At 36.9% G+C, this 22,079-nt stretch overlaps 4 protein-coding genes across 4 annotated transcripts; 1 reads left to right on the forward strand and 3 right to left on the reverse strand.

Moving 5' to 3' along the window:
• Nucleotides 1–2,474: 2,474 nt before the first annotated feature.
• LOC135696631 (corepressor of RBPJ and splicing regulator) lies at nucleotides 2,475–3,705 on the forward strand. Its single transcript, XM_065216090.2, has one exon. It carries the CDS (start codon nucleotides 2,569–2,571, stop codon nucleotides 3,574–3,576), a length of 1,008 nt encoding a protein of 335 aa, XP_065072162.2. The 5' UTR covers nucleotides 2,475–2,568; the 3' UTR covers nucleotides 3,577–3,705.
• On the reverse strand, nucleotides 3,574–6,799 carry LOC135696633 (small ribosomal subunit protein mS37). Its single transcript, XM_065216092.2, has 3 exons — nucleotides 6,507–6,799; nucleotides 4,025–4,140; nucleotides 3,574–3,743 (listed from the first exon to the last, which is right to left on the reverse strand). Exons 1-3 carry the CDS (start codon nucleotides 6,625–6,627, stop codon nucleotides 3,633–3,635), a joined length of 348 nt encoding a protein of 115 aa, XP_065072164.1. The 5' UTR covers nucleotides 6,628–6,799; the 3' UTR covers nucleotides 3,574–3,632.
• A 357-nt stretch (nucleotides 6,800–7,156) lies between these two features.
• LOC135696627 (uncharacterized) lies at nucleotides 7,157–14,460 on the reverse strand. Its single transcript, XM_065216086.2, has 6 exons — nucleotides 13,907–14,460; nucleotides 11,892–12,253; nucleotides 10,703–10,784; nucleotides 10,243–10,537; nucleotides 9,851–9,969; nucleotides 7,157–9,231 (listed from the first exon to the last, which is right to left on the reverse strand). Exons 1-6 carry the CDS (start codon nucleotides 14,307–14,309, stop codon nucleotides 9,053–9,055), a joined length of 1,440 nt encoding a protein of 479 aa, XP_065072158.2. The 5' UTR covers nucleotides 14,310–14,460; the 3' UTR covers nucleotides 7,157–9,052.
• A 1,060-nt stretch (nucleotides 14,461–15,520) lies between these two features.
• On the reverse strand, nucleotides 15,521–21,815 carry LOC135696632 (uncharacterized). Its single transcript, XM_065216091.2, has 4 exons — nucleotides 21,219–21,815; nucleotides 20,055–20,188; nucleotides 19,343–19,467; nucleotides 15,521–18,727 (listed from the first exon to the last, which is right to left on the reverse strand). Exons 1-4 carry the CDS (start codon nucleotides 21,511–21,513, stop codon nucleotides 18,376–18,378), a joined length of 906 nt encoding a protein of 301 aa, XP_065072163.2. The 5' UTR covers nucleotides 21,514–21,815; the 3' UTR covers nucleotides 15,521–18,375.
• Nucleotides 21,816–22,079: the final 264 nt, after the last annotated feature.

Genomic DNA, 22,079 nt, shown 5'->3' on the forward strand with positions numbered 1-22,079 from the left:
GGTATTTCTTTCGATCATGTTGTCTAAGAGAATCGTTGCATTGACTCCTGAATTGTTTCTACATGGTTGGCTGAGAGGTGCCAATTGCAAATTTTTTTATCAAATACCAACCTTGTATTACATCAAACTCCGTCAAAATGCCTGGGTGTGAATTTCTATTCCACTTGTACTTTCTGTAAGTTACCAATAGTTGATATGCCTCTGGCTTGTGAAACAATCCGTAAAAAAGTTTCTTCTGTTGTTCAAAAGAGGTAAAAATTATGAGTGGAATTGACAGTCCTAAGGGTGTTAACGATTTTCACTTTTAGGTTCCTGTTTTTGTGTCCTCTTCCATAAATGAAACGTTGAAAAAGTCTTTGACACATAACAAACTTCAGATCAAATGAAGGGGCAATTATTACCGTAGGTACCAGAGCCTCCCTAGAGACTCGTTTCTCCCTCCCGTTTCCACTCTCTTCCACTATTTCCTCCCCGGTTTTTACTTCCTTTAACCCCCCCTCCCCGAGGCTCTAGAATCAAGCGTAAGGGGTAACCCACGGGGTAACCGGCCCCTAGATGCAGCATTTAGAGCAACCAACCAAACATCTTTCGAAGGAAACATTTGAAGCAGAACAGAAGCAAGCCCCCCAGTTCGATCATTATGGAAACATATTATCATCATATGCGTGGGTTTTATTTAACGACTGTAGATCAATAAGCGACCTAAAAATAGGGCACAAATCGTTTGTTTAATGAGCCATATTGAATCGGCTCAGCCAATTGATGGTTAAATCCAGGGGCGTCGCGACCGGGAGGAGTGTGGAGGGGTTGTTACATCCCCCAAAGAGTATCTCAATAGGAAATTTCAGGTAAAATCCGCTCGGTGGAAGAAACGCTTTCAGAGATAAGGGTATTTCAGAGACCTTCCTATCATAAAATCAATAAAGGATCAAGCAAAGGTAGTTTATCCGTTGGTTAAATATGATATTCCTTGATATGAGTGAAGGTAAACAATTTAATGATTTGAAGATTGCTTGTTGGCACTAAATCTAAAAATTCAGGCCCGCTTCAGATAAAATTGTGTCTTGTGTTCAGATTTTTTTTAAAGGCATGCTAAGATGGAAAGAGGGATCTAAATTGACAACCAGTGCTGCCTAGCTTTAGAAGTAACTGACAATATAGGTTTTTTCAATAACATGGCGAAATTGTACCAATTGTTTTTATCTACTGTACAATTTGTTTGCAAAGAAAATAATTTTCAATAGGACTTGCCAAAGGATTGCTCTAGTGAAATGTGCTCAAAATAGTGCATTTTTCAAGGAACTAGATGCATCAAAATTCGAAAATTTCTGTTCTTCCGGCGGCAACCATGCCTCGGGTAGTGACTATATCCTTTGCCCGTCCCGATATAGAGATTTGACAAAACTATTAGGAAAGTCCATTATTATCATAAAAAAACGAAAGTTGCGAATTATATACAGAGTTAGATTGACAAAATGTATTGCAGAGGTTTGTGACAGCAACTAAAGAATTTCAGGCTAAATTTTTTTTGATCAGGTAAATTTGTAGTCCATATAGTGGTAACAAGGAGAAGCCACTCCCAAATAAGTTTTCCCCAGACAAGTAGAGGGTGTATCAAGGTTTCCGGCTAACTGTACTTTCAACTGACAAATGACTAATTTTGTGGAAAACCAGACTAGAACTTGTAGTTAGGTTTAATTTCAAACAAATTTAAAAACATGAAATGCTCGTCTTCATAGGACATTTTGTGCCTTGATTCCTCAAAACTTGATTATGACAATATCAATAAAGGCACTTACTCAGGGCCCACGCCGCCGGGGGGGGGGGGTGAAAGGGGCCATGCCCTCACATTTTGCGAACCAAGTAGTTTTAAAGCTGTAGTAAAAGGGGAAAATGCCTTGGCCCCCTCCAGATATTGTGTCTTTCTAGGTATGTTTTACCTCTAAGGGTGTGCAGTCCGTACTACTGTGCACTTCTAGGTATGGTTACCTTTAGGGGTATGCAGTCCGCACTCCTGTGCACTTCTAGGTATGGTTACCTTTAGGGGTGTGCAGTCCCCACCCCTGTGTCCTTCTAGGTACGGTTACCTTTAGGGGTGTTGAGTCCCCACCCCTGTGCCCTTCTAGGTATGGTTACTTCTAGGGGTGTGCAGTCCCTACTCCTGTGTCCTTCTAGGTATGTGTTCCCTTTTGGGGTGTCCTCTTGAAACGCCATAGAAGAGAATTTGTATCAATTTTGTCTAACTATTGCACTATCGACCCATTTAGCGCTGCCCAGCACTTTACATTCTGAAAGCTGAGGTTTCCGAAATAGAGCTCAAATTAGCCCTTGTGCCTTTTTTTAAAACTTGTTCTAAAGAAGGAGACTTTTTGAAAAGGCAGATATTGAAGAGGGGGGGGGAGGTTGAATCGAATTTTAAAGGTAACTTCCCTCCTTTGCATCATATTTGAAATTAACCTCGCCTGTACTCGGGCGTCAAAAAGAGGCTGTCGAAATTCTAGGCCATTTTGTAACCATTCGTAACCGGCGCAGTACTTCAGTTACAATACACATTGAAATAAAATCAAAATGTTTGCGAAGTTTATGAACAAGAAGTTCTTTCATCCTGGATCCTATCCTAACATAAAGCGAAGATGGATGGCTGAACAGAGAACTTTAGCAAAAGAAAAAAAGGAACAAGAAATGCGAGAAACTTATGAGAAAGAACAACAAAATTATCAACACAAAATGCTACTTGCAAAAAAGGACGAGGATAAAATAAAGCTTGGACTTAATTTCATGTATGATTTACCACCGGGTATGAAGAAAGATTGCGAGAATGATGGTACCGGAAAAGACGAGGAAGAAGTAAAATTTGAATGGCAGAAAAACGCCCCGAGAGCGAAGTACGCAAATAAACTTGGCCTAGACGTACACGACCAACCCTTTGGCGTTTGTGTTCGAAACGTGAAGTGCTTTAAGTGTGGAAAATGGGGTCACCAAAATGTCGACAAAGAATGTCCAAAGTATAACGAAAATAATTCGGAAACAAAATCTGCACTTAACAGTCTTTGCTTAAGTGATCCATTGAGATTAATTTCAGATATGCGAAAGGAACATGGCCTAACTCTTAGAAAGAGTGTAATTGGTACTGAGATTGATCCAATGGCAGAGAATCAACAGATACTTGATTCAGATGATGAAATGGGAGACCCTGAAGCAGAAATTGAGTATATTAACTCATTAACTGATAAACAAAAAAGAAAATTGCTGAGGAAACTTGAAAAACTAGAAAGGAAGAAAAACAAAAGACTGAGAACAAAAGACAGTAATCATACAAAGATGGGTAAGAAGTCAAGAAAGAGGAAAGTTTCCACATGTAAAAGTTCAAGTGAAGATGAATGGGAAGAGAGATATACTAGAAAAAGTGTAAAAGAAGAACATTTTACAAGTGCAGAACAGGATGTTGTTAGGAAAAGACAAAATTGTGAAAGAAAAAGAAGAAAACAAAGGGATACAGAAATGGAACTTGCTCAAATGAGTTCTAACAGGGAAAGCAAATCAAAGAAAAGAAAAATCCACAAAAGAAAACAATAGTTTTAAGATTTTTGTAAAAATTAGAAATAAATAATGTATATATCTTTTGAATTTTGTCAAGGCTTATAAGTGATTCTGTTATTCATCTGTGTATACAGCCTTAATAAATGGTTTATTTCTTCTGTGCTCCTTTCTTGTCTTAATTCTCCAGATTCTCTCCTTTCAATCTAAAAAAGAAATAAAATCTTGATATATTTTATTATAAAAAGATAATTAAAGCCAAATAATTAAGTGGAAACTTCGATAGGTTCATGAAAACCAAAACTGTATTCAGATAATGGATTAAATACATTGTTATAGCTAAAAGTATATTGGAAAGTTATAGGAGAATCTCCATTCTATGCAAGACATACAATAATGAACAACCATCTGGGGTATCTATGATAATTTTCCCACTTTTTGTATACCTTGAAAGAAAACTAGGAATGTAAGAATACTAGGCACTTACAGCCTTCGCAGCACAAGAGAGAAAGTCTTTGATTTCAGGTGAGCATTCACTGTCATTATACTTGCTTTTTTTCAAGCAACCCATCATTCTTGTCATTTCCTCAATGCATGATGTTTCTGTAGATACAAAAACAAAATATATCCAAAATTGATATGGAAACAAGACTGCAAATTGTTGGCATGTAGCAAAAACTGGAAAAAATATAGGAAACTGCATATTTCTGTTTTGTTGGCAAGATCTACAAGAAAATACATTTTCAAAATGAAATTTTAACAAATCAAATAACATATTTTTACAGCCCTGGCGCTGGTATTAGGCCCCAAATAATTTATATTGCTAACTGGAAATTATTTTGTCTGTTGTGACCTGTCTGATGTAAATTTCCATTGTGCAGCTATGATAGAAGAATGGGTGAACAGCATAAAAAGCATTAATTTGTCATTTCTAGAATCTTGAGGACCATTGTCAGCTGAAAAGAAGTTTGATAGAATCTCAACTTAGAGATAAACATTGCTTGAAATTAACATGGTTGTTTTGCAAACAAATGTACTATACTTTTGCTAGCTATGCCCTTTGATGGCTAATTTGATGGATAAAGTTCAGACCAGGAGAGCAACAGTTAAGAAATCTTTAATCTCACTTATATCTCACTTTAAGCAAGTTAATGCCAATTTTTTTACTTCCAGCTGCCCCAAAGTTTGAAACTTTTCACAATCATCTTAGGTGTATCAGGGCTCTTTTTATGCCAAGTTTTGGTGCTGTGGATAGTATGTTTCCCGTTGCACATTTATGCTGGTGTGGATAGTATGTTGCCAGCATCATCTTGTGCAAAAGGGCAAAAGGACTGGTTGAAAGTTCTTATTAAACACAAGCCTTAGAATGGTGAGAAAGTATTTTAGTCAAAACTAGAAAAGTATGTCAGATGGGCACCCTATATGCTAACAATTGAAAAATCTGGCCCATCGGGCTATCTAAAGTCTAAACAATTGAGCCTAAATTGCTTTAACTATATTTTTTTCAATTTTTTAGGTACATATATGAAGCTGAGTCTCTTAATACTCATTTAAATTCAGATGAACACAGTGGAACAATTTCTACCTCCATCTGAAGAAAATTTTGACTGAAGAGCTTCTAGTAAAATCAAATCTCAACAAAGAGTGCTGCAATTTGCTCATATCGTAACAACCCTCACATTAACCATGGTTCCCCAGGTTTTGATTACATTTAGATCTATTGTACTAATCAGTTGTTGCATTAGTGATGTGCTGCATTTCCCAGCCTGTATTTGGCCTTTATTTTTCTTAATTCTGGCATAGGGTGTAATCCATGTAGCAAATATCAAAGATTCAGATTGGAGTTATGATATTTGATGTGGCACCAGCAGGGCCCTCAAGAGCACTAGTTTTTGTTACCACATCCTTCTGTCTCCCATGGCATTATGGAAATGTTCTTTTACACAATTGTTAAAAAGCTTTTTAAGAGTTTTAGTATGATTGTACAGAAGTATATAAGGTATATAAGGTGATGAAAGTAGTAGTTGTGGAATGCAGTTTTTTAAAGTAGTTGCTTTTTGTGTCGCAAATAGATCTTGTAACAATCTGATAGCAACATGTTGTAAGATTATTACGGGCCTTATCAAAGCAAGGACTTCAGACAACTTGCCCCTCCTAACCCCTTTCAAAGCTCCTGGGCACCAGTATGAGACAAGCATCTGCCAGCATGTATGGTAAACTGCAATTTTGGTGATATGGCTTATTGGTGCAGCACAAAGCCTTTTCTGTGATTGTTTGTGTATACTATTACATAATCCCAAATGGATTACTAAATTGCCCTAGAAAAATGAGGATGGGTTGGTTGGCGTAATAATTACACATGAACCTTGGCATACACCTGGACTTTCTTTGACGTGTACCTTCAGAGTAGGGTTTACCAGATACGCAACATGGATCCTGGCTAGTGTGGTGCACCTAAAATTGTACCCAGAAGAAAACATTGTGTATAATGCACAGAGAATGCAATGAAGGTATGGAAGGGGCCTGGTTCATCTGATAGCTTAGTAGGAAATGACGCAATTTTCAGTCTTGCATCTATGTAGAAGTTGTCTCTTTGGCCCTGTATGTCGGTCTGGATTTCAAGGGAGTTTTTTATGAGATCTCAGGAGTCCACGAGAGCGTTTGTGAAAAATGTGCACATTTGAATGTGCACCAAATTTCCTGGCGATTTTTGAGTGAGCGCGTATTTTTCCTGGCACCTATTCTATTTAAATCAATTTTACATATCAGTGAAGCTCAAAAATTGAGAGTTGCACTGTGCTTACCTTATTTTAATTCCTTAAGATTTAAAACATTTCTCGGAAGTGCAGCTGCCATGGAATCCATACTGGCCTGTATGATTCCTTTGCTTTTCAGGTCAACAGGCAGCAATCTGCTTAAAACTGCACGTTATAAAAAAGATAACATAAAATAAATGATTTATTGCTTACGCCCTTGTTCTCTTCGCTTCGGTAAGACTCTTGGTCGCAAAGAGTTCGGAATCTTTCCTCTTTTAACGCCATAAATTAGACTCTGTCCTCTGCCAGCGCAAATGTTTGTTAAGTTTACCATATTCTCCCTTCCGATAGAAATACAGAATAAGAGTCTTTTAGTTAAAAGCTCCTTGATATTCGTTTCTCTTCCTCAGTGTCGCTTAATTTGAATTTGTTCTATGAAAATGTAATATATTTCTGCAGCAAACCATTTCTGGCCTAAAATGAGTGATGACCTCGATCCCAATACGAGAAAGTTTAGGCCGTCGATGTAACCGCGCGGTTTTGAGCTTCGCGGGCTAAAAGTCACGAGGACGCCCGCGCGACAAGAGGGATACAACAGATATCTGTACGTCCCTTTTTCAGTAATGATAATTTCAAATAATTGAATAGTTGCTTGTATCTAAATGAGATACAATTTCGTATCTCGAATCAACCTGTAGTTTTCGTCGCAGCGTTATTTCTAAAACACACTTATTTTTTTTATAAGAAGCAAAGGTCGCTGTTGAGTACCCCAGTTTCCTAATGTTCTTGAATTTTCAATACTCATTGTTTCTTAAGATTTTCTTAGCTATGTTTCTTAAGATGTTCATGAATTTTATATTTGGGGCTCCACTATATTTGATTTTTCATGCTAGGGAGAAATTTTAGTTAATATTAGGAACTTTTACAGAAGATGAGAGACTTTGAATCTATATTTTTAATTTTTCATAAGACATTTTCTAATCTAACTAAAGTAAAGCTACTTCAATCCCATCAATGTCTTTTAAACACATATAATCGTCCGAGTTGTCTGTGTCATGGTATACCCGAAACTCTTGCAGTTATCTGTTGTACCTTGATATTGCTCCAATAAATTAGACTTGTTGATGTTTCTACTGTTATGAAATTATGCTATGTTATGAAATGTTTGGGACCTTTTTTATCACAGCCAGAGATTCGCTTCCGTTCTTATGCTGTATTTAGTTGTGGGAAGTATATTTTTATCCTTTGTGTCTAAAGTACTAGGCCAACAAGACAATCATGCTCTTGGATTTAACAAATTTCGCTGTTCTCAGTTTTATCACGATTTGATAGTTTCTTAATTTTTTTGCTTCGAGTACTGAAGTTTCTTAATTTTTTACTGACTGTCCAGCGGTCCTGTACTCGTTTCTTATAGCCAGTTTCTAATTAAAAAAATGAGTGTAGATTTAATCGGAAATGTTCATGGGATTATGACCATCTCAGATAAGGAATGTACTCCAGTCATCTGGCAGGTAGTTTAAATTCGGATGGTTATTGCATGTCCTGTTTAATTTCCTTAATGCATCTTTAACATTAATGCATTTTGCGGGGATAGCAGATTTTTTTGTTACTTCGAGTATGAATAGAAGTTGCGGTGTCGTCGGTTCTTTGTCTCCTAGCTCAAAATTTTAAATTCACTTTGCATTGCATTAGTTCAAAAAAATTGAAATTTTATCGTTTCAAAGAAATGAAAAAATATCATTTCAAATGACGATTTAATCCTTAAAATAATAACCAAATCGACTTAAAAATGACAGATATTGCCATTGCGAATCATCTTCTTAGAATCAGAGCAAGAGCAATAATAATTGAGGTTAAAAAAGGATGACATACTCTATATGAGATTTCTTCTAACCAAAAAAATTTGAAAAGTCAGCGGGACAGCATCTAGTCACTTCACATATCAATGTTCTTTGGTCACACATGATCATCCAAGAATTACGTGTTAACGAGTTAACCTATGAATATTTTCATTCCCATCACGTAATATGAGTACATTAAAGGTTCGTTAGAAAGAACAAGACATATTTCAGGGTTAAAATGATGCAATACTTTTAGAGCACACCGGGAGGCTATTCGCATTTATTCACAGTTAAAATCTATCAAAACTAAAATTACATGAACAAGTTCCAATCTAATTCTTTGCAACTAAAAACGGGATAAGATCTGGTTTGCTTTGCGTTGTTACAATGAGCTGCACCCTTGGCATTGCTTAGTCAGTTTAATGATCCTTAATATTTGTTCCAGTTACCAATCAAAAACCGCTAGCAAGTAAGGGTAAAAAGGTCCTCAGAATGTTGGACTATTATCAATCACAAGACTTAAGGTGGCGTCCTCTAATTAATTTTCACTTGGCAGTCCCGGGGGGGGGCAAAAACCCCTGGAGGATGGGGAAGTTGAAAATAATTAACGAAGTTGAATACCTTATAATAATACTATGGTTTTAGCGCATGTACCTGCAAAATATTATTCCACAAAAAATTCATCTACAAACGAAAATACCACACGGTAAATATTGAAAGACTAGCTTGACTCGCTACCTAATTTTTGAAGAAGCTTACACTTCTGTGATTTTCTTTGTCAATAACTCGCTGTTTAGGACTACCACAAGTACAACACTTCAAATTTAATGATGTCCAAATTCATCAGTCCTGCAGATTGAATGACAACAAGGGTAATTATAAGTAAAAATTAGATAGTAAATTGAATACGATTTTGCATCAGGTTTCACTGAATGGCATGACTGTTTTTACAGCCTCTTTTTGAGCTTGTTTTCCAGCGCTACCACCTTTTCGTCTTTCTCCTTGTTGCGTCATCGGTCTATTCGATTGTCGTGAGGCCATTTTCTGCGGGCCTAGGACCTTTGCACTAGATCTCGAGGCCAGAGTAGAGCGGATTTCTAAAACAGAAAAATCATATTGTATTGATCTAGTAACAAGAAACTGTCATCTTAAACGCACATAAAAATAAGCGTTTAATTGACGAGAAGGAACATTTTAAAAAATGAGACCGCAAATTCATGAATTTTGCAACCCATGGCGCTAAACTTCTTGCAATTCTATCAATATGAGTCTTCAGCTTCAACTCCAATCTTGCAATAAAAAGGTGAAGAATGTAAAATTTTGTAGTAAAAATCTGAAGATTATAAGTGAAAATGAAAAAAATCTTGATGTCGGAATTTCTTCGCCAACAAAAAGGCAGAAGACATTTGTTCTATCTCTTCCACACTTTCCAACCAAGTGAGTGTTTATTGAACGCTGATTCGTTAAAGCAGGAGGCCAAGTTATTTTCGAACTGGGTAAAAATAGTCGCTCTTTGTTGTTATCAGACATTCATGGAATGATGAACGGAAGAAGGCCTTGCAGCCTGTTTAACAACCTTAATTCATGCAATCTTGAATCATAGTGAAAAAGCCAAAATGCGTTGTGCAGTCTTAAACGCTCGTCAAATACAGCTTTCTAAAATAACCATCTAGTAGGACTGGAGTAACATTTAGAAAATACTGGACGCAGTCTTACCCTCGATTTCTGCTTCCTCTGTACCAGGCTTTGGTTTTTCTTTTTCGAATATCTTAAATGGAGTACTAGGCTTATTTGATGCCGCATTGGCGGACCATTCGTAATCTGCATAGCCTTGCCTAAGGAAAGAAGAATACGTGATACAAGAGAGGCTGATACAAAAAGGTGGTGAAGGATTGGATGAAGGTTAGAGAATTGGCAGATGCCTGAAGATTACCGTCGCAGAAACCTGTCAGTTGCAGAATATTCGCCTTTGCCGACCAAAGAAAACATTAGATCAAATCAACCATCAGCTTAAATAAAAATCAAATGGGTTAGTAAATAAATCTGAAATAAAAACAGAATGGAGTACTACTGATTTTTACAACGCTTCAAAACATATAAAAACCAACCCTTTTTTATCTTTGGTGTTTAATGCTTCCAAAATTGATTTCGGTTTTGATTTTCTGATTTTTTCTTCCTCTTTCATCCATTCTTCATTGTACTTTTTAATTTCGTCATAATCTACACTTGATTCATGTTGCAACAGCTGATCATTAAATGGAGGCCTCTGGTTGTCTCGCTCCTGTTGCTGCTGCTCCTTCGTTTCAACATTAAATGCTGGGTTGCGGATCTGCTGTAGCCCTACTCTCATTTCCTCTTCTGAAGTACTCACCGCTTTTATCATCTCCATTACGATCTGTTTCTCTGCAGCAAAGCGAAAGGTTTATTTCAAAACATAGAATGATAAAGTGAGCAATATTTTATAATCTTAGTTATTACTAGCACTAGGAATGTGTTTCTTGACAGCTATTTCACGTTGCATTGGAAATGAAAGCAAGCATTATTGAGAGTCTGCAATTCAGCTCCTACCTCTTTCTGGCGCATTCATAAGCCAATTCTGAATGGCAGGAACAGAATCTGTTTGGAGGATTTGCGTCAATAACCCAAAAACCTAAGAAAGATGATGTATTTGTTATTACGAAATTTCTGCTTTTTAATTAAGTAATCTATGTTTTTAAATACTGCTTATAAAGTCAAAAAGTAAGAAAGCACAAATCCCAGTTCAAATAAATAAGAAACAAATCAGAGAAGATGGGGAGAAATTTGAGTCCTAATACAAAAAAATAATAAAAAGAAATTCAAAAACGTTCCGTTATGGATGGATGACCCAGGGGTGAAATGCAAGGCTGAGCTCCCCACCCCCCTTATTGATGCCGAAAATTGCCAAATTCTACTTTTGCAATTGTTTCCCGCAACATTTTGTGCAAGAGCCTCCCTTGTTCTTTTGATACAGTAGAATCCCGTTATAACGTACTCAGTCAATACGTACTTTCTGATATAACGTACTGGTGTGCTTGGTCCCAGCAAAAGGTGTGCTTGGTTTTGGTCAATTTTTACTTACCCTCGTTACAACATACTTCGGATATAACGTACTTAACACGCCGTTCCCTTAAAGTTCGTTATAACCGGATTATAGTGTAGTACCACACCACTGAGATGACCGAATTACATGGTTTCAAATCATCAACCTGTAAGAAGCTGATTGGTCGATTCTCTTATAAGGACTGTGCAATATAAGAGCGTCGTATGTGCAACTTAAGCATTGCTATATTAAAAATAAGAACTTGAAACTGTAAAGATTCTTTCCACTACTTGCCTCCATCAGCCAGCATTTCGACGTGATTTGAAATTACATTTTTTGCGCATCACGTACCAGTCCCGGATATCTTCATGACAAAACCTTTTTATATAGTTTAATATAAACACCTAAAGGTGTCATAAATTGAATCAAAATATACGGGGCTTAGGGGGTGCTCTCTCCTACATTTCTTTGCTTATTTAGAGATCATTTTTTGAGAAATTCCTTTGAGAAATTTTTTGAGAATTTCGAGAAATTTCTATACAACAATCTGTGTATACTCATTGAAAAATTTTGTCATCGATTTATTTATCATCCATTTTAGTTTTTGTTGCCCGAACAGCCGCAAAGAAGTCGTTTCATTTCCAAAATTTCTTTATAAGGTAACTTCGAATATAAGAGACAACAAAAAACACTTACTATATCTTCTTTAGCCTCATCCGCCTCTGGGTGAAAGCCACTCGTATCTTTTAACATGGATGGAGACGTTTTAGGTCTTTCCGCATCTCCAACATTTTTTTCCCCTGAAAGCCTCTGGCCTCCACGCGACAGAGAGTTTCGAACAAAATCGTTCTCAATCTTTCGTAGTGCATCGCGAGAAGCCTGCCTTGAGCCTTGCCTCGTTCCTGCTCTTGTTCCTAGCCTCGACTGTTGCCTTGAGCCTTGACGAGAAGGCATTCCAGGGGGTGCATTGCTCGGCTGGGCTGCATTTGAATTCTGTCCAATGTTAAGAGCTTGTGTCAGACGCTGAAGCTCTTCTTTCCAGCCTGGTGCAATTGGGACTGAGAAAAAAGTAAAAAATTCAAATTACAAATTTGCATAATACTTTCCAGTCCTCGAAAATGTAACCACAGACTCTCGAATTCGCTAAGTTAGATAGGACTTATTAGATCCAGACGATAAAGGAGCGATTTCTCTGCCAAGTAATTTTCTTACACGCATTTCGCTGTTTGAGGCCTGAAATTTTGTAGAATTAAACCAATTAATAAACCAAACAAATCTAGTACTCCAGGAATGCAATGTTATTGAGGCTCTAGTAGAGGCGAAGCAGCACAGTCTCTTCCTTAAGGGCAAAATTAGCCCATTTCGACCACTGATCTCAGAAAAAGACTGGATCGAGCTTCTCCAGCCCAGCGTTGATTCCACATTGCAGCGTCCATCTTGAGACCTAGTCGTGTTGCATGAGACTAGAGAGCAATCATGTTGGTTTCTGCTCAACTTGCTTTTTCATAGCAAAATTCAAAGTAACCGTTGAAACAAAAACTTGCATCATCCGCAAGTGACGTTAAACAGTTTCGCCATAGTACTAAGCTTGTGTAACGAAGAATTCACTGTTCACTTATTTTCCTAGGCCTTTTCGATCTTAGAATATTTTAGAATTCAATAGCTAATGCACAATTTAAGGCGCAGCACTTTGTGTGCGTCGTTTGAACAAATGGCAGCCCAAAGCTTTAGGCGCGAAAGGTCTCAAGATGGAGAGACTCGATTAGCTTCATCTTGCTGATGTAGGAGAACAATAGGTTGTTCGATCCAGTCTTTTTTTCAGATCAATGATTTCGACATGTAACCATTCAACGTTCCAATCCAACTCACAGCATTTAAATCCAAACTGTACTATCCAATTTCCTCTTTAAACTCTTTCTATCTTACCATTAAATAAAATCAAAGATAAAGTGAGTGCAATTTCATGAAGTAATCTACAAGTAAGAATTGAAAATTCTTTTTACTGGGTCCAGAGCCGTAGGAAAGATAGAATTACTGGGAGTACCGATGTTAGGGAGCAATAGAAACAAAGGGGATTGCTCATTTGAAACAAAGGATTTCTTGGGGGGGGGGGGGGGGGGTTAATAGTAGCAATGAACCTGGGAACGGAACTGATACAGCTCACAAAACAGAAGTCAATTTAATTGTTTATTTATGTGAGCTGCTTGACTTGGGCAGAATTTTCCAACAATGACAGGGCGATGCAATATGATATCCGAGAATGTTCGTTGGGGAGCTGCCTTCTCCATAAGAGGTAGCACGTGCCCCTATTTCTGAGCATTGGCATCGCATCTGAGGGCACCATTCATAGTGATGGGAATGATTAATTATCAAAAAATTAACAACGATCACAACAAGCCAATTATGACAATGAGGATTTTAAGGGGGGCCTTTAAGTAGTATGCAGACAATCAGATCTTAAGATGAACTAATTTATGGAAGTTTTTTTTTAATTTATGGAAGTAATTTAAAGAAGGGGATTTCTTTTGCAGAGGAAAAAGATGCAATTACCTTGCAACAACCTTGAAGAAAGAACGTGTTCATTTGCCTAATTATGATTGTTATTGTATCTCGCCATCACAGGACGACAGTTGCCATCACAACGATTGTTATGGTTAGTATACCAAATGGAGAAGAAATTCAAAGAGCAAAGATCAGCTTATCAAGCTTACCAAATCCGATATTCGGGACAGCTTTTTCTTTTAAACGATTTTGCAGTTTGAAGCTTTCTTCCACCTGTTTTCTTTTATCATCTGTGCTAGGTGTTGCTACAGAAAACCTTGTGTTCGGTCGGCTGTCCCCAATGTTGGCATCTAAAACGGTGCATATCGGCACATCAAGCAACCCCTTGATATGCTTTACCCTTGCTGGGTGAGGACTGTTTCTGGTGAAGAAGGAGTTCGTGCTGGATCGACTCGAACGGCTTGGATAGCTATGGTTCGTGGACGCTCTTCCGCTCTCCGTGTTCGTAGGCCATGCGTATCTGCTTGTGTTGGGTAAATTGGCTTTATCACCTGACTTCTGCTGCAGTAGTGACTCCAGTCCTCCAGCATTTAAATTAAACGTTTTGATCATTATAAGCGATCAAAACAAAACAAATACGGCTATCAGAATTAATAAGTTATAGTGAAGTGTCTTTTTCAGAGAGCTTGTTTTGAGACAGTATAATCTCAAGTTATTCTGCATGGTTTAATAAAACGAATGTGATCTCATGAGGTGAAACACAGCGTTGTCTAGCAACAAAATCAAAGCGATCTTCCGCTGACATCTGGATTCTAAAGGATCTCATTGTAATCCCGAGCCATACAATCGCGCATTGTCTTCTCGATATAATTGCCAAGTGTTTGAAGGAATTCGTCTGTTTCAATGCATCTGTGGCAAAATTCTTCCATCGTCCTTGTCGGAATCTTTATCGCAAATCAGTTGCGATAAAGAAGTAATTCACATCCAACGCATATGATTTTAAGAAAAGGTAAATCCACGTTTTAGCTTTCCTAAAAACGACCGAATCCTGTAATTTTTATAATTTATCCCAAATTAATGCAATCTAAAGTACAAAATCTATTATTAAGACTGACCGCATTCAGCTTTATGTGGTAAAAGACTATGTTTAAAACCTGAAGAAGTTTTATTAATCCTAGTGCTGTTTTGACAATTAAATGTTTCCAGGCCATCTGACGGGCCACCGAACAACTCTGTATTGACCCAGAGCACACTGTTGTTTGCACATGAGCCATAGAGCCATCCAGATTGAAGTGCAAATCATACAGCCATTGAATCTTCATTAAACAGGACCAAAATAAATCTTTCTCAGGTGATGTTTGCATTGCAGAGCTAGAGCCCAAGGAAGAAATTGAAGCAACAACTGAACAAAAGATGAGAGAGCCTGGTACTGAAAAGAATTACGTGAAACCCAGTATTGTGAAAAGTACCCTGGGTACCAGACTCACTCTAGTAAAAAACCACTTTTAATTGAAAAAACAATACTGGTGTAAAATGAAAATAAAAACTAGGAGGATGACCTGTTCATTCTACATTCCACTGAGCCTCTAGAAAAGCTATTTAAGTGGGGACATAACCCTATAAAATTGTTGTAAGGGCTAAACCCTAAGCCCATCGACATCTGCGCATTTACTTTTGTACCCTGGATGCCAGAGCCTCAGAGAGTCAAATTCTCTATCGCAATTCCTTTCCCCCGTTCTTCATATTTTTACTCTCTGAGGCTCTGGCACCCAGGGTATTACTTTTGACGCTACCATTTCCCCCTGTTTTGTAGTTTTCATTGAAGCAAGCAACAAGAAAAGCTTTGGGACAAAAGTAAAAAAAATCGGAAGTCGAATTTGAATTTGATCTAGAAAAGAAAAGCAACATACCAGTTTCTTTGGCATTCTTCTTCTTTGGGTTCCATTTCTTCTTCTTCTCTGGGTGCCATGTCAGGACCTGTCGTTGGCTATCAAGCGTCTGACACCAGCCCGATCTCAACCAACACATCGCAACATTCTCAGCACTTTGCACCCAGCAGCCAACGCTAGGTCCTCCAGGAAAGTCAGCCTCTGCCTTCCTCTTTGCCGTTTCCCTTCGATTTTCCCTTCAATCACTAGCTTTTCCAAACCATTCTTCTCATTATATGGCCCATAAAACTCTTTGGCATTATATGATTTAATAAAGTTAGTCTAAGAAAAAGTTATAACTCCATAGAGTTTCAAAACATATTACACTTTCTGACTCTTTCTCGTTTGCCCATAAGAATCGTGGTATTCAAGATAAAGCACCTTATGCAATCCCACTTCACCCTTTTTTATTCATAAAATCCAGATAACGGTTCGGAAAATTCTAGGCCTTCTTTTTCGAGATTGAAAATGTTTATCAATATAATAGGAAGCCTATACTTTTCACTCCCTAAAGGTATTTGGAGTAAATGAAAAACAAGGAATAATAAAATAGAATATTTCGAAATACATTGCTCCTAATGATAACGTTTGATTTGCAAGTGTTTAAACATAACGAATAAATATGCCGAAAGTAAAATATCTAAAAATTTATTTGTTCACGTATTATATGCAAAAGGTAGACGAACAGAAAATTTACGTAATTTACACCCCGTTTACACTTTACCAGTTTGCTTTCGAAGCATAACGCCACGGGTTGAATTTTTATGCAAATTAATTCGAACACATGGCTTACTACAGAGTTTTGAAACGGGCTTCTGTCAAAAGCATAGAGTCAATAATAAATAAAGCTTCTGTCAATAATTAATTATCCTATCTCTATGGTTAAAAGCCTCTTTGAGATTAAATTAGGAACTATTTGTAATGAATGCAACCATGACGCACGGCCTTTTGAGTAAGTGCAAAATACAACTACCCCGAGATAACAATCTCATTTTGCTGGTTCAAATGCTTAATTCTTTGCATTCAGCTTGAAAAAGATGTTGTTTCTTTTAAAATGTAAAACCAAGGGGAATCGTTGTAATGCAGGGACAATTGAACAATGTATGTCTATGGAATAAAACCTGTCTAGGCCCATCCAGGAAGAAAAATTCTTTTTGGATTAATAGTTAGCGAAAGTATCAGATAATTCCTGGCAGGATTAATAGTTAGTGAAAGTATGAGATAATTCCTGACAGGGCTTGCAGCTAGAGTGCTACTGTTCAAAATAGATAGAAATTTTGATACCATTTTAGAGAAAAAAAATAAACGAACATCCTGGAGAATGACTCTTATTTCCACAAACAGACGCAAGAGTTTGATTCTTAGGTAATATCCTGGAAACTTGTGCTTTTTACTTTATATAAAAAATACAGCTCTGTAAAACAAGAGTCTGTCAATAAATTCATAGAAAAAACACGCATATAAACATTGGTGACTATATGTATACGTATACAAAAAAATATATTGATTTATAAAATATACACGAGGCAGTACCAGATGAATGGAAGGCATTCAATTGTGAATCTGTTTGAAACTGAGGTAGACAAAATTTATGCCTCGCTGATTGTTCAAAATGAAGAAATACATTCTCAAGAACCTCGAGCCTGTTTTACGAAGCAGACATGTCTAGCGTTGGCACGGGAAAAGGTCAAAATACAGGGTATAAGACTTTTTCTGTTACGCTTTATTATTTTCTGCTGTGCAAAGAGATTGTAGTGCTAGTCTTTGCAATTCTTTCTTAAACAACTTTATTGGTCGTTGACAAATATCAACACAACTTTGGAGGCTTACAATGATCTTGGATTTATATCTGCTATGTTTAATTAAGACTGTTTTTCTCGTTATTTCAAACACACTATTTTTGTTAGGTTTCTGTTTATAGATCCCAGCAACCGGATTCAACTTTGCCATCGATAAACATAATACAGTGACATCGTATACCATCGCTGAAATCTTGCAAATAAAAAAAACAGAAAACAATATATTTTTCAGACAGTATACCACTTACAGTCAGGACCAAGCCAGCAATGGCGATAATCAACAACGCGTTTTGGCTTCACGTCACGCCACTCTCTTTGCCAGTCCTCTCACGCGCGCAGTTGGGTGCATCCAAAATGTAGATAAAGTAACTTTAATGTTTTATTAGAAAAAAATAGTAAATATTTTTCAAGTGTAAAAATACCCAAGTACGTTATTAATCCGGGTCAATATAAGATCTTTAAAGTACTAAAGAAATTATAGTTCAGTCAATTAAAATTCCTAGGAATGTGATTGCCCTGTTATGTAGAGACCTTCCTCGTACTAATGAATGGAGTTTGCTCCTATCTTATGTAAAATAAGATTTAAGTTCAGAAATGCCAGATCCATTGAAAACAATTCTTCATCTTCACTTATCATATACTGAATTGACAATACAAAAAGGATTGCTGATAACCAACCTGAAATGAGATGTTCAAAACAGCTCTTGTATGTTTATTATGGAATCAATTTCAGAATCCACTGTCCTTCAGTTATTCATCTGCTAGCCTTGCTAACAATTATCCATCTATATGAAGTCAAATTTACGCAACTTTCACTTAGCTTTTGCTAAGCCATTTCAAATTCAAAAAGACCAATGCCAGTTTGAGAATTACAACAACCAAATTCAGCCAAAAGAAAGCTTTTAGACTTGTTCCATCCTTTAGAAGTTATGGACCTCAGAATATAACAAATCAAAGATTCTCTGGACCTTTCAAATTGTTATTCGTATTCTTTTCACCGATTCCCTCCATGCTCGTCTTGCTTATCACTTCCATAGATTTCTCGTTTTTCTCAGTAATTGATTCTTCATTTATCTTTTCATCTTCACCTGCAATCTTTTTATTTACAAATTCTATAACCCTTATCTTGAGCCTATCCATTTTTTGAAGTTCCTTTCTCTTTCTTAGATTCTGATCCTTTTTCTTCCGTTTAGCAATTTCTTTTAAACGCTCCTTCTCCTCTTTGAAAATGAGTTCTACCTCCTCCTTTGATGCGTACCCCTTCTCTTTTAGGCAGTAAATATAAACTCCACCGGGTGTGCGCCTAAAAAAAGACTTATTATACGAATATTATTTCTTATTTCTTATTTCTATAGACTTATTTCTTATTATTATATAGATAAACGAATATTGCAAACCTAAGATGTTTAGGGCTTCCAAATTGCAAATCCAAATGTTACGATTAACGGTGCTCAATTAAAATCGACATAGAATTAGGAAGCATTTAAAAAGTGGGGGAGAACTGCAGTATGCCCCCCAGGGTCGGACACTTGATCAAATATTGAGGGGCAAGCCTATTGTTTTAATAAGATGACGTCACATTTCCCATTGTTTTAGAACAAAAGACCATTGTCCTCCAAAGTATTGGGGGGGCGGTCGCCCCTCCAAGTATCTGCTACTGATGCCCCCTTGTTCCTACGTCTATGCTAATCGATGTCTTACAATGTTCACATAATGTGCATTTCTGTTTGCTTACCCCACCTGAAATATGTATTTCACATGATATCAAGACATGTACCATCAAAGGTAAATGATGATAACCTATTAAACCAAGACAGTTTAATAATAACCGAAAAATAAAAAGAATTACAATAAAATAGCTTTGCTCTATGAAAATCGCTCTTGACGTGATATTCATAGCAAACTTATTTTCACTTGCCTTCTACTACGGTCTGTTGTTAACATACCGCCCCTTCTCTCGATTCTTCTTGTTTCTTCTAAGATTTTCATCGCAGATTTGAAACCAAGCACTCGAACTACGTTTATGATAAGTCCAACTTTAGCCTTCAAACCAAAATACACAGTAATATAACAACAGAGTAAGTGTATCATTAAAGCCTTATAGATATTGTCCATATAAATACGCACTTTCCAAGATAAGATAAATATGCTTAACAGAAACACACAAAATGCACCCTGATAATATTTCTTAAAAACTCAGGCTTCCCTATGCAAAAACTACAACGCTTCCTGGCCTGTACAATCCAGGCTTCATTCTACAAGGTCAAAAAGCGGAGCCCTAAAAATACCCTTTTGGGATTCTACAGGATATAATCAATTCGGTAATATCCTAGCAAGATCTAAATGAAATCCCATAGCATCCTTCAAAGACCTTCTCATAGTCATACAAGACCAAAGCAGGCAGCAGGAAAAAGTGTTCATTTTTCTCAAAACCTGTACTACAAACATATCTCAGCCCTTCAGATGACCCCTCAGTTTATGCCTTGATCCATTAGTGTCTCATTGAATCTAACTGTTTAACAGTCACAACTACAAAAATGGCTACAGTTTTGTGATTATCAACCAGTTTCAAAAGCCTTAAAAGCAACAACTTGTTTAGAAATTAGAAATGCAAATAAAACTAAACTTACCTCTCCTAACCTGTGTGCAATTTCACGACCAAGAATACCAGGATCAAGATCAGAAGAAGCATGAAGTTCTTTAAACAGGGTTTTCTGAGAATATCTTGAATCTCGCTTCTTGCTATGCTCTTTAAAACCATTATCTAGTTTTGAATAATTATAAACAGAATCGAATAATGCATAAAACGGTGCTAGACAAAGCTTTAACTTTATAGGTGCTCAGCTGAGCCCTCAGAAAAAATTATCCCTCAATGTAAGATTGTGATAACGTTTAGTTAGTAATCCACAACAGTTTGAAAATGGAAGATTGTCTGTTCAATTTTCAATGAACTTAATTTGCATTTTATATTTTGCAATGAATTGATTAGTAGAATATGATGGAAACCATCTCATCTACAGAACCAGGGTGGTAATCATTTCATCAACAAAAAGTAACGGAAATCATTTCAAAGAAAAGAAACAGGCTAATCAGGTATTGCTTTCTGTCAGAGCTTCTCTTCTTTCTAGAGCACTAAAGCAACTTTCCAGATCATTATTGTCACATTTTTTTCCAGTATTGTTGTCAGTGGTGTGGTTAGGGGAAGTAAGTAGGGGCAAAGGCAAACAATCTCTTTGAAAGGGGTGTTTTCTGGCATTCAAAAGGGTGTGGAACCCCAATTTTCCCTTGCTCAACTCACTTTTGCCCCCAATCTTACCACCCAGGCTACACTGCTGATCATTGTCAATATCATTAGCTGACAATATTTCAAAATGGAATCTTAATACCAGCACTTGGCCATATCCAAATCTTAAATTTCAGTGGCCAAATATCAATGGAGAGATAGCTCTTTATTGTTGTTTCTTGATTCAAAATTTGCAAGGCATGTTAACCTCAGAAAAAACTGAAGTAGTTTATTGACATCAAAATATTTTTTTAGGATTAGCAGAACCTTGCAGCAGATTATCAAAATGAGGATGAAACAAATAACTTGTTAAGAAAGATAGGTTGGTTCAGTTTCTTAAAAATTTATTAAATTTTTCTTCTACATTACAACAATAATAATATTTCGTAATTACCTACATAATAGAAAAAGAAAACCAATAAAATATACTGCTAGCATTTGGATTTGGGCAGATTGAAGATCAAAGAAACAAAGTTTCTAGTCTGGAATACTTTCCCATAAATAAACCTACCATCACGATGTTGTTTCATCTGCAGGGTTGTTGCTTCTTCTGCTCCTTCGAGCAAACCGACATCATTTTCTATTTTCGTTGACTGGTATTTTGTTCCTTCTTTATTTTTGATTATTTTTTGTCTTAGGTCTGGCTGATTGCTGGACGATTCTTGCAAAAGCGGGCACGGGCAGTTTACATCAACTTCAACATCCATGTTTTCTTCCGGAAAGTTCTCATCTTTTGGCCCCTTTTCATTGTCTTCAAACTCATTAAAATCGACGCCAATTTCTAGAATTCCGCTGTCTACCTCCATGCTTTGAATAACCTAGTCACTTTGTTAAGATGATGCAACTTTGCCTTTTTGGAATCTCGGTAAAGAATGGGCCTAAAACGACTTCTAAGACTTAAGGTCCTTAAACTAATCCAAGGACAAGCAAAAGTTCAGGATGCAAATGTATCCCAATGTACATTTGGTAGCCACAAACTTTGTACAGGTTGAACGTTTATTTAGAAAGCAAACTTTTACACAGACCTCCCTTGATAATGGCGGGAACAGCCGATCAAATCTTTGCCTCCATTTTAAGCCTCTTTCTGGCATCTGTGGGCCTCTTTTCGGTCAACAAACAAAATTGTTTGACGCTATCTCTATGCGCTATACACTATGCAACATAACAAAACATAATAATGAACAACACAAAAATAATTTATGAAATATTTATGAAAAAGTACAAACTAAAGAGCCTGCCAGCTTCCTTCAATACTCTCTTTTTGAATCAAAAATGAAAAGACACAGTAGCCGGTTGAATCAGACACTCAGGATTCCTAGATACTGAACAGAAATTGGCAGAAAGTCAATTTCCTCCAGAGATCCTGTGTTTT

Source organism: Rhopilema esculentum, chromosome 18 (assembly GCF_057945365.1).
Source record: "Rhopilema esculentum isolate cy_ngs chromosome 18, ASM5794536v1, whole genome shotgun sequence".
Taxonomy (NCBI): Eukaryota; Metazoa; Cnidaria; class Scyphozoa; order Rhizostomeae; family Rhizostomatidae; genus Rhopilema; species Rhopilema esculentum.